This window comes from Serinus canaria, chromosome 5, assembly GCF_022539315.1.
Source record: "Serinus canaria isolate serCan28SL12 chromosome 5, serCan2020, whole genome shotgun sequence".
Lineage (NCBI taxonomy): Eukaryota > Metazoa > Chordata > Aves > Passeriformes > Fringillidae > Serinus > Serinus canaria.
Window position 1 is genome coordinate 16479485 of NC_066319.1, and position 13258 is coordinate 16492742.

The following is a 13258-nucleotide window of genomic DNA, read 5'->3' on the forward strand; positions in this document are numbered from 1 at the left end:
AAAAAAAAATAAAAAAACCCACCCTCATTTATTTATCCCAGACTTGATGATCCTTCTACTGAATTCAGCTCAACTTCAAATATGAACTGACTTCACAAGGGCAAATTACAGTATCTGAGCATTTGAAGAGGACCACTACTTGAGTATTCATTTATGTCTCTGCCTTACTGCACCTTCATGGAAATCTACACCCAGGCTTCCACCTTGTCTTATTGGGACTGTTCTCCTATGTGCATAGCACAGTCCTCATGCAATGTCTTTTACTTCAGAAGATATAACTTCCAAACTTCTCATTCCCTTTCAATTTTTTCTGAAAGCTGGAATTCTTCCACCACCTGCATTTGTTCTATATTAACCACCTGCTAATTTTTAGGTGTGTATCACATTTATTATTGCCATTGCAATTATGGTTTAACTCTCTAAAGCACAGAATATTAAAGACTTCCAAAAATGCAATGTATGGAGAAAACTTATGAAAAACATTGCAATGCTGGAGAGTCCAAAGCATACACTGGCTGCTCCACTCAGTTTACAAAAGGAATTGTAAGAACCTACCTAAAACACTACTCTGGTTCTTCTCATAGAATCACAGATTTTCCAGAGGTCTAAAGAATTCCTCTCAAGAGGTAAATTTTAACAAGAAGATTTTTTTCCTTTCTTCAACCTCTCCCCTCACCCTAATGCAGTCCTTCTCACTGTGGCAGAACAAAATTATATTAGAACAACGACAAAAAGTAGAAAAGTGCTTGAACAGTGCAAGAAACCTATTTGTGAACTCAGTGCTTCCATAGTTCCTGCTGGCATCTGGAATGTAAGTATGTAGTCAGAGTCCTACTCACTTGACAGTATCCAAATTTTAACAGCTCTTGGGTGAGAAAGTTTACTGTGCTTTACAAAGAAAAACAATAATTCAGAGCCTGCTGCTGTTTCCACAAGTTCATAATAATTGTGCTCCTGATAATGAAGTAAAAGACTAATGGCATGCCCCCACAAAGTTTACAGAAGGACAGAAGTCAAAATTCATTTTCACTGCATTTAGCAAACAGGAATTTGCTAATTCAAACAATAAACAAAACAAAAGAACTAAAAAGAGTGAAAGTCATAAACAGGATATCTGAACTTTCCAGTTCAGACAGGCAGCAGGGTAATCCTAGTTCACTTCAGTCTGTAAAGCAGGCAAACAGTACTTCTGAAAAGTGAAAGGTTTATAAAGTTAAAAAAAGACCAAATCTCTCAAAACTCATAACCATTGCTTGATAATCCATTACACATGAGTCACTATGACATAACCTTTCTTGGGAAAATTTCATTATTGAGACCCCTACTACCTGCAGTACTGCTTGCAGTATTCATTTCTGTGATTACAAATTCAACATTTAAGTCTTCACAGACTATCATGAGGAAGAGTATGGGTTCATACTGCTTTGAAAGAAGCTTTCATAAGGAAAGCAAAGTATATGTAAGAAAACATTATTAGGATATATACTGGTTTCCTGTTTGCTTGTGTGTTTAAAAAGGCCATGAGGAAAACTGCAATGATTTACACCTCTTACCATGCTATATTCATCTAGATACCTAAATGGAAGAAAGTTGTACTCCTTAGATTATCACTAGATCCAATATGCTGTGTTAGAAAACAAATAATAGTGGTATGAATGAAGAGGACATACTTTGTTTAGCCTACTTACCTAAGAAAACCAGGCTTCTGAGACCACATTGACTACCCAACATTCCTTGAACAGAGCTGAAGTTTTCAACCAAATTTGATAGAGAAAAATAAAAAATGAACAAATTTCAATTTCTGCCAGTGCCACGGAAACAGATGTGTAAGGCTGTAAAGAAATGATCTGTTTAGCTCTCACTCAATTAAATTCTCTAAGACCCAAATTTAATTATTGCTGTTCTTATGTAACCCAACAGCACACTGCTGAACACCTTTCTCATGGCTCATATATAGTGAACATGTTATACACCAAAATAGCTGTAAGCTATATGGGATGCAGTGTAGAAAAGGGAACCCCTACACTTTTTGTGAAGGTCAAAGTCCAGTGAGCTTCCACCACGACTCTTTGTACTGGGCTTAAAGCAGAATAAAAGAAACATAACAAAATGAATAAGGAACATTAAACTTCCCATGAAGTTTATCTCAATGTGAATAGAGTAACTCCCACTTAGAACCACTGCCTTATTGCTGGTAGACAAATGAGCATTTTAGAAATTTCCACTAGGCATTGAATTGGTGCTACAGCAAACAATGATGCCAAAGCCTATACAGTGACTGTCAGATGAAAATACAAGAAAACCCTCCAAAATGCTAAAAAGCTTCACAAGAAATACTTCAGTTCCTCATCTTTGCACCCAATAAATATTCACTACAGTCAGTTTGAATTACTGTTGAGAGTTTCAAGGGTGAAACAGGTGTTAATGAGGCCAAAAGAAATACAAGAACAGAGATAACTCTGGAATTAAAAAAAAAATAGAGCAAGCAGTACACAGGAAGCTGGTTTCATGTAACATTAGTGGCAAATGAAGAAAACCTGTACCTAAAGCTATAATACTGGTTCATGATCAGGTATGACTGGGGCTTTCCATGTGTGTTACTGTAACAGGACACACATCCTTTGCTCACTACTGTTAATTACAATGAAAACCTCCTATAATTAACTGTAAAAGAATGTAGCAATGGAACTGAGATAAACCAACCTTTCCCCACACACCCATATATACACACAGCAGTGGTTTTTTTTTTACTCTATCAGTTCTGTAAAATAATTTTTTGAGTACAACAATCAAGATTCTGATGCCTCTCATATGCTTGCACGATCATTTACATAGAGATTCCATAAGCTATTCTGGCAGATGACGTCAGGAAGAGGTGCTCTAAATTCAACCTATTACAAAAGCAAACCATCTTGCTACGGTACTCAAAAGATACGTTAAATTTGTTTGTTGCATTATTAAAAATAATTTCTGTCCCTCTATCATTCCCACCAGCAGCAAAGACCTAAGCCCAACCATTTTTCAGCACTGCCCCATGTAGCCCCAACTTCTCTGCCTGAGAGGCCCTAATCCTCTCTTTGTGGCACCGGCCACCCTGGGCAAGCGTGACGCACCAGCCCAGAAGGCTGCTCAGGACAAGTTTTGCATATCTGATCAATCAACACTTCCAATTGTTACCCACCAATCTGAACAGAAGGCTTTTCCCTGTCAGTTTTGCCAGACGTCACCCGGTCCCACTAACGTCCCAGATACCACAACCAGACCTCTCTGCAGGGACCAGTAGGTTGCTGGCTGCTGGTAAACACTTTTTTCAGCTTTTTAGGGGGCAATCAGCATGAACTTCACAGAGTGAAAACCAAAGAGAGTTTTACCTACCATTACGTTCTCTCTCCGTGGCATCCTAAGTCTGCTCTGAACTATGAATGAACCCTCACTCCTCCCCAAAACCCCTTCTTCTGATGTCAGTACAAGCAGGTAAGGGTGATTAATGCATTTATATAAAGCCCGTGTATCCGGGAGCAAAGCTGGACCTGCCTATATAAAATAACTTTATAGAGTCAATAATTTTTTATTCAAAACAAAAGTGACGGATATGAAGATCACTGCAAAATGGACAGGACTTTGTAACAAAACCTACACTTCTTTCTATTCATCATTTCATTTTGCCAGATTTTTCTTCTCACTCTTCCTCATCCCCTTGGAAAAAAAAAATTCCAAAACATTACCTCCTAATCTTCCAAGCTTCAAAGTCAAGCTCTAAATGAATTATTACCATCACAACTTCCTTCATCTGTAAGCCACTGCAACCCAAATGCCAAGATACCCAATATACTATGGTGAATCAGGCCCTCTTACTGCACTGCTTGTCCTCCCCCTAAAACGCTGCAGGTTGCCTGCTTACCCACCAAAACAAGCAGGATGAGGATGAGCTACATGCCACACACTGGTTATACCATTCTGCATGCTCCCAAATGCGATTAGCACAGAAAATGCGAGAAGACCAGAAGGCATCTTTCCATATTTAGCCACGTATGTTTAATACTGAGTTAGATTTCACCTCAGTGCGTTATTCCATTAATCAAGGGCGGGTATAACAAGAGAGACACAGACTGACATCAGCTACTTTCAAGATCTCTCTTCCTCCTTCCCCCACCTCCAGCTTCTATGACACCATGTATTGTGCATTTCATGTGCATTCATGTGTGCAAACAGCAGAGACTTATCTATAAAGATCAGTTATACGGTAAAACTGCAAAAGGAAACTTTCACCCTTGTCCAGCTGGTTGAATAACTGCAGAGGCCAACAGCAGCAAGCCTCTAAATACATCCTGTTCTTCTCCCTCCACCCCCACGTCTCTAATCACTTAGGAGGAAGATAGGAAGATTAGCAGAGAGGAAAAAAACATAACCAAAGCTGCAGATAACCCTTTAGGACCACAACGTCAGGCTATAAGAACACGGAGCAAAAGGTTAATGCAGCTGTATTTTCAGGAATCTCAGGCACAATTGCATTTAAAGGGGAGGGAGGGGTACTGAGAAGGTGAGAGAGAGAGGAAAAAGGAAATGGTGATGAAGACAAAAATGAATTTGTCATCTACAGCTGGCTCTTTGATCACCTGGAGTATTCAGGAAAGGATTATCAGCAAAAATAGGGCAGTTTTATTAACATTATACCATAATTTTTCTTGTAGGATATTTTCATTACCATCATCAGAAGAGATTTTAGTAAGAACACAGCTGCAGAAGATCCACTGAGCTATGCAAAGGATAAAGGTGGTAACCAAAACAGTGACAGAGAACTACCTATAGCAGCTGATATGCTAAAGACATTTGGAAAAAAAAAAAAAGGAAATATAAATAAAAGTCACTTCCACTAGAAGACAATGTCATCTTCATCCATGTCTCTGAACGGTTGCTATGGGGTTGTGAAGAGGAGGGGAAGGATGGGGGGGAGGTTATAATCAATCATCTCAGAAGAGCCTTGCTTCTTACAGAGAAAGATCTGGATTTTGACTGTGTCCCTAAGAAAATTGCGGACTGCAGAGCTGCTGCCACGCAGGGCAGTGAGGAAGCAGGCAGAGCAGAGGCAGCAGCTGGGGATGGAAACGCCTATTAAATCCTTTAGACAACAGATGGGCAAAGCTCGGCTGGGTTATAAAAAAAAAATACACCACAATGCATCATGTTTTATTGTCCCACCATAATGAACAACACTTAACACCCACATGCCCAAAGAAGCCCCCCTATGGCTGATCTTACCCCTTCCCTAAATTATAACCTCAAGTCTCAATCCACTTCTGGGGGGGATCCCAACCCAATGAATTTGCCAGATGCCATTGCTTATTGCACCTGTTACTAAAAATAAAATATTTGAAGAAGGAAGATGTTTGGGCTTCTTTTTAAGGGTTTTTCTTCCAATTAATACTCCCCTGCCCTTGAAGTGAATATGCTATCCAAGCAAGCAACAGTAAGTCCAGATCTTGAACGCATTTAGGGGATCTAATTATGTCATGTAGGGCAGAAGCACCTGCTCTCTGCTAATTCCCTCCACTCGCTTTCCTCTTTTTAATATTTCTTACCATTGTTCCATTCAGGAAAATCTGCTGGGGGCAAGTTTCATAAACAAGCCTTAAGAAAAATAATTAAATAACCTCCCTTCCCCCCTCCCAACCCCTCCTACAAAAACACAGCATAATCAGAATGAATTCTGCTACCGATCCTCTATTTTTCTTTTATTTCAGACCCTACCCACAAAAACCACCAGCCCATCCATCCATATTTGCTAAATACCCACAGCAGTCAGTGCCAGAGACATACTGTACATATTTCCACCAGCCCCCCCCAACTGCACCTTAAGGACTACACCCTTTTCAATCATGATGTCATGAAATACTGCTGGTGACTCCCCCACTACCACCACCACCTCCTCGGTACTACAGGCTGTGAACCTTTAATTTCAATATAATTTGATTAAAAAGAAAAATGCTCCTAAGTAGGGCAGTAGAGAAACGGATGTGAAAATTCACTACCAGCAGATCATCTATTTTTTCCTCTGCATGCACTCTGGCTGTCATCAGAACAACACCCATTAGCAGGAGTAATGAACATAAAGCATCCTGGGCTTTTTTTTTTCTTTTTCTTTGCTTTTTATATAAAAGGATAAAGGGGAAAAAAAAGAAGAAAAGAAGGAATTAAAATGAAAACTAAAAATAAATAAAGGCCAAAACCCCCTATGAATATTATCTTCACTGAAACAGCAAATGGGAAAAGCTGAACCCTGGAACACCCCATCCCCAACACCTCACCGGCTGCTACAGCACCTTCCCTCTAGCACCGGTGCTGCTGCAAAAGAACCAACCTGTCTGTCCTTTTCCTAGGGTTTTCTCCAAACGATAGGGTCCAACATATTGTGCATGTTGAGCTCCGCTGCCTTCTTTCCCTGTTGATGTCATTTCTACCTGGATCTGTAATTCTGCAATGTGTATGTGCTGATGAGCTGGAATTTCTCTCTCTGCAGCTCTTTAAATTCCCACTTCGCAGCTGTGCAAGCAAAGCACTCTTTTTCTTTGCTTTAGTCCCCTTGGTTGCAGATTTTCGTCTTCCTCCTCTTTCTTTCCTCTCTCTCTCACGTGCTTGTTTTCTCGCTGGGTCTGCTCGGGACGCTGAAAGACGAAGGAGTTGTTTCAGTGTTCAAGGAGGGGGATCTACGATCCAAGCCCGAGGAGCATGATGCTGGTGATCCGAGCTCCGCACGCCTTGTTCTCTCTAGGAGCTGTTCAAGGGAGAGCCAGAGCTGGAGCGGCGGAAGAGCCGGGGCCGCAGCTGTGAATGACACGAAAAGCAGCCAATCCCCTCGCCCCCCACCTTCTTCTCCCCTCCTCCTTCACTACCTTTTCTTTTCCATCAGCAGCAGTTGCTGCCTCTGCCTGCTACAGAGCATCATGACCAATGGCAGCAGCAAACACCTAAGTTCATCAGCCTATTGATAAGGCACAATTAAATATAATTTAATGTGTATATTAATTTAAGACCCAAACATGCACTTGTGTTTTTTTTTTTTTCTTTTTTTTTAACCTCTGAATTCTACTCCACTAGGCAGCTGCAGTTCCAGATTATTAAAGAAAAGGCAAGATTGTGGTAGGAAATAGGAAAGGGGGGAAAAGCTACTTCTGAAAATGAGCCTGGGAAATGATTTGATTCTATTTGATTCTATTGATTCTGGTGGACCTCTGTCCCCTGGGGGTTTTATCATTTAAAGAAAACCTTGGGGAAAGAGGGGGGTTGTGGGGGAAAAGAGAAAAATAACAGGGACAATCCTGTAACCACTGAACTCAGTGACAGACCTGCTTTTGAATTAGATGGGAACAAAAAACTTTGGGTCCTTAGATGAACGGATCAAAAACTGAATGGCCACTCCCTTAATTAAAATTGCAAGGGAAAATCCAGGGATTAGATGCTAATTGGAGCAGATTGCCTGATCCACAGGCACTGTACTAGCAGTGTAAGAAAACTTTCACTGCTTTTGTCCAAGTATGGCTGTGTTTAACCTTCAGAGATTAGGGAGCTGGACAAAAGAAGGGATTCTGCAGATACTTCAAGCTCAGCAGAAGCCTATGTACTTTCTGGATTCAGGACCATACAACAGTTTCAGCCAGTCTCCAGGGATAGCAAGCTGAAGCTGTTCCTACACACAGGTTCCATTTTTACCTTCTCTTCCCTACTTTGGACAGAGAACTGGTCAAGATATTGCTATTCAAATTCCAGCTGAGACACAGACAGAGCAAGAATTTTCCAGCCAGGGAAGGTAGCCTCGGCAAGCCTGTAAAGAGAGGGCAAAACTTTTACAAACCTTGTCATTGTCTGTTTCTCATTGAAAGAAGACTACTTCAGGTTTGTTTGTTTGTTTGGGTTTTTTGAAGAGGGAAATTTACCCTTTTTAAAATATCTATATGCAGAAACAACAGATGTTTTTGCAAATTGGAATAAAACTGGAAATTGGCTGTCTACCTGTACCACAGACATGACTACCCACCAGGTTGCAGAGGAGTTAGTAAGATGGGAGGAGGAGGGAGGAAACTGGGAATTAAACAATTCCCAGATTTCTTCAGGAAACAAAACCCTAACACTTGCTTTGGAAAAAAACAACCCTGCCCTTTATTGTTCACCTTAACTCCCTTCCAGACTGTGTCAGTGCAGCAGTGTAGGCAAACTCCAAAACACCATCCCCATTCCTCACCTTCACCCTTTGTGACCACACACCGAGCCTCCCTCCCTGCCAAGCACTGCTTCTGTGTCTTTCCAGAGGCATCCTCTGCTCCCTCCAACCCTCCAGGTGTTTACTTTGCCCTTAATACTCAACTCAACTCCAAACTGCCATTTCTCCAAGCTTCCCAGACCTCTCCTTGTTCTCCAGCATCCCTCAGATCTCCTTTCCCTCTGGTTTACGAGCCATGATGGGACCATTCCAGGTGAGACACCATGGTGGGAGAAGCACTCTCCCTGATGGGCTCTTGCCTGCAGAAATCAAATGCTGGGGGCAATTGAAATGTGCCATGGTTTCTGATGTTTTACTCCTCTCTAAATATCTGCCCTCCCACACTGTCAAAAAGTCCCATCAAACAGTAAGTGACAATGCTGAATTGTGGCAATGTGTGCATAGCTTGCAGGAAAAGGAAAATATTGTTTATTTGTATAAATTAGGTATCCACCATATTAATAATGCAGGGGGTGAGTATCAGCATAGATCAAAATCTTTTTTAATTCCAAGATTTGTATCTTAAAAGGTATTTAATAGGAGGTGATGATGTCTGTATGTAGATGAACCATATGTGGGTTATGTTATTAATAGAAAGATGAGAAATCAGACAATGTTGTCCATCCGAGTCCAAACTTGTGTATTTCACATTTGTTTCTATTGGGCATTGAGGAAAGTGGGTTAAGAGACATGGATGTTACAAATACCCCCCTTCTGACACAAAACATGTGTCAGTTTCATGGCTGGAATAAAGAAACTTAGTGAAGTTCATATGATCCTGACTGGAAGATAACACAAACAAACATGTGTGCACAACCCCCCCACCTTCTCCCTCCTCCCCCCCACCCCCCCAAAAAAACCTCCCATATATTTTTGGTCTTGTTTAGTTATGTTATTTTGATTCTGTTGTAATGTCCTTCTGTAGAGCCCATTGCAACAATTTCAACCTTTTGTCCTAAACTCTTTTGGAAAAAATGCTTGAACATTTCTTGATTACTGAATAATCAAATGTTTTGGGTTTTTTTTTAATTTTATGTATTTGTTCATATGGAGCCAAATCCCATTTATCTGTACCCCTTTGATCTGAAACTCAGTCCTTTGAATCTAGGTTATGTCCCCCTGGTGTGAATTACTTATACAATAACTCCCTCAATTATTTGAAGCCCTGTTTATCCAAATGTTTTGATGTTCCAAAAGTATTTTGAATAAACAGGACTCTGCTGTCATTGGATATATCAGATATCTTTGGGGATGCATATGGGATGATTTCCCCTGACCTTATTCTGTATAATCTTGTGCTTAAATGAACAAAAAGTGTAAACTTAAATGTATAGTTAGCATATTGGCATAATCTTAGGTTCTTCTACTCTTTTCTCCATTGTTTTTTCTTTTGTTATTCTCATTTAAGGACTAAATTTCTCTCAGGAAGGGTTCAACACTGACCCCAACAAAATTATTGCAGGAATATGGAGTGACCAAAAAAGAAATTATTTAAAATTTTGCTGTTTTATCATACTTCTGAAAACAAAGAGCAAAGGATTGGCTTTTTTTTTTTTTTCATTTTTTACCCACTCCCATTGACACTAGCTTGTGTCTAATGAAAGTCTTTATTATCATTTGTTTGCTTAGATGCTTGTCATTGCCTTTCCTCTTATTCCCATAAAAACCTCAAGATGGATCATGAGATGATGAAAAAAGCTACAGGAAAAAAGTCTGTGAGGAAGTTTTGTTTTAATGTTTTTCACTTGTTCAGTTGAATATATGTTTGAAGTTAGTACTGAAAAAAAAGTAAGTGTAATGCTTCCAAGAAAACTCACTCAAAATTAGCATAGAATGATAAATCAGTAGTCTTCTTGTGGTAAGAAGAATTTAAGCTAAGACTTTGTCTCCAATTAGAATAACCTAGTAACTAATGATTATGATAAGGACATAATAAAGAGGACAAAAATATTCAGCATTTGCAAGGTCAGGATCCATTGTCACACCCTGAATTGTGTGTTCCATCCACATATGTATGGACACATGGCACCTCTTTGATAAGTGATGTAGGGATTTAGATATTTTGAGAATTAACCACATTGTATAGATATTTCATAAGAAACTCTCCCAGGTGTTTGAGGGACATTTAGTCATCAATATTGTTGACAAACTGATAATATGTTTATTTAGGATAATTATATCAATTTGCAACATTTCCAAAGAGATGTTAACAGTCTAAAATTGAAATGTTTTCTCCTTTGCATTAGGTATCGACTGTCTTTGTAAGAGGCCAAGGAAGACTGCAAGAAAGGAAAGGACTGGATTTCAGTAAGTGGGTGGTGTTTCAAATTCTTAGAACACACTCAGAGTTCAGACACTTTTCTTACTGTAGCAAGTGTTGAGGAACTTAGTTAACATTAGTTAACTAATGGAAGGCAGTGCTTCCACACAGACTCCCACTGTGGCAGCTCCTCAAATCTGGTCTATATTGCTCAGCAAAGCTGTACCATGACAGTAGTCAGGCAGACTCTGGAGACCTTGCTGTTGTTGCCATTATTGCTATTGTTAATAGGAATTTAGCCAGTATTATTTGGATTCTTGGTGTTCTGCATATTCTAGTACATTGGTTTTAATACTTACCCAGAAAAAATGAACTGTTAGCTTATTCTCTACCTATCAGCATTGTTTCAAGCTGAATTAAGGTAAAGGCTTGTAAAATGTATAATAACAAAATAGATAACTGCTCTTACAGTATCATTTCCTCTGGACCATGGACTTTCTTTATTCCTTTGGAAATATTACTGTCATTTTCTCAAGCCTGCTGCCGTCATTACCTGTGCCTCACAGAATTTTTAAACTATTAAGAACCAAAAAGCTATTGCCAGGTTAATATAGCAATGTGAAAACCTCTGTATGAAGTTTTTTTTGTTCTTGCACTGATATTTGTGTTTCCTAATAATATGAATATGCAGGCACATTCACTTGGTTCACTAAGTGGAGCTGTGACTGGGTCCTGACAGAAATCAAACTTGAAAGCAATCAGACACTTTAGCATGAGGAAGGGTCTGTGGTAACTGACCTGTCTTTGAGGTACAAGAGACCAAAAGAATGTCTGTGTTAGTTGTCAGAGCAAGTCTCCACCTACCCTAATACTGTATCTCCAGAGGTGCCTGTAAGTATAAATGTAAGGAAGAAAAAGTCCAAGGCAAGTGTATGGGATTCTTGCCTGCAGTACTCTCTCAGGATCCCATTGTTTTCAGCTCTGGGACTTTCTGAGCCAGATGTTGTTTCTGTGTGTGCCTCAACAGATTTTTTTTTCCCCCTGGGCTTGTTTTTGTCTTCCCTTGAAATCTTGACACCATGACAGATGGCCAGATATCTCTTCAGATTATGTGCATGCTTCTCAGAAGAGGGTGAATCCTTGAGACAAGTAACATCCATTGATCAATGCTCAAGAACCCCAAAAAGGAAAGAAAGAAAATTATGTGTGAGGCACAATTCTTGAAATCCTGCAGCTGTATGGAGCAATTCCAGCTGCTCAGGAAGCCCAGAAACAGTAGAGCTGAGAGTTCAGAGCAGTTGGTGTTTAAGATGTAGAAAACAGGTATGTGAAGACAGAAACACGATTTCTGCCTGTGTTTCTTCTGGTGTTGGAACAATTTCATCCATTCAGTTTTTGCCACAAAATGCATGTGCACCCTGATCAGTGACTGATGATCTTTATGATGATCTCATACAGAAGTGACTGTAAAGTACATATTAGCAGCTGTCATGGATGTTTTATGGGCACTTCAACAACTTGCACTAAAGTTGTATGATGTCAAATGCACTGAACAAAGCAAATTCTGGAGATTTCACCACAGGTGGTTTAGTGAAATACTCAGTCAACATCCTAGAATATTCCTATATTTCTCTGCTGTGGTTTCAAGTAGGTTAAAAAGTATTGATCAGGATGAACAAGGAAAAATATTAATTGTCTAGACCACAGAGTCAGTCTGCCCAGTAGCTGGAAGCCAGGTCCCAAATCTCACAGTTGCTGGCACCTGCTCTCACAAGCCAGTGAGTCTGACCTGCCCCCACTCCCCACTGTCTCCCCTGTGCTCTTGTTGGCAGAGATCCAGGGGTGCTCTCCCACCTGGGGCTGGCCCCTAGAGACCCCCTCACCTCACTGGCTCCCAGATCACTTCCCTGCTCACCATCTGGTTTGCCTTGATCTGGGCAAGGGATCACACCCACCCACCCACCCACCCACATTTGCTCAGCCACTGCACTGCAGACACACTGGCCCTCCAGCCCGTGGCCTGCCCCCAGCTCTGGGTTCACCCCCCATGCACATGGCTGCACAGGCACCCCTCACCCAGCAAAGAATTAGAAAACAGTTTAATAAGAACACAGGTCAGACTGCACTCATCAGGCACAGAGCATAACCAGACAGGTATTCTGACTAGCCAAGTGTGGCAACTCACCTTATTATTTGCTTACCCCTCTGTTTTCTCTCTCCTGTCCCTCCTCAAGTCACCTAACCTACCCCCTTTCCCCACATTTCGCTCCACCCATGAGCATCCCATAATTAGCCCTGTTCAATCTGGAACTGCTTTTCCCTTACATCCCATAATGTGTCCCACTCCTCAGCAGTGAGCCCCTAAGTCTGAAAGCTGACTGGAGAGAGCTTTTTTTTTGTGTTCCTGCTAGCCCTTGTGCCCCTGTGCTCATCCAGATGTGCTGGTGGCCCCTGGCCTGGGGATTGGGCAGCTGGCTCTTATTCAGGCACCTCACTCCTCTTAGTGCCTCTCTGATCTCCCTCATGGGATTTTGTCCCATGATATTTTTTATGTTATGCTGTTGGATAACTTGGCTCCTAACTCCATGAGGCACTTGGTTTCTTGGTTGCAATAGCCTGCCATCTCTTCTGCAGGGAGAATTACAGACATGACCCTCAGACAGGAATGGTCATCTGGAGTTGTGCTGTGTCCCTTGGAAGATAAGGCATACCTGGCATTTCCCACACAGTGGGAAATAGCAAAG

General features: G+C 40.8%; 1 protein-coding gene across 3 annotated transcripts in view; it reads right to left on the reverse strand.

Annotated features, from left to right (window-relative positions):
* The window catches only part of BRSK2 (BR serine/threonine kinase 2), a 301256-nt gene extending 294473 nt beyond the window's left edge, over positions 1-6783 (reverse strand). For all 3 annotated transcript variants that reach the window (XM_009102182.4, XM_009102181.4, XM_009102179.4), the window contains exon 1: positions 6359-6783. In XM_009102182.4, coding sequence (XP_009100430.1) covers positions 6359-6452 — 94 coding nt within the window. In that variant the 5' untranslated portion in view covers positions 6453-6783. The remainder of the gene's footprint in view (positions 1-6358) is intronic.
* Between the last annotated feature and the right edge of the window lie 6475 nt (positions 6784-13258).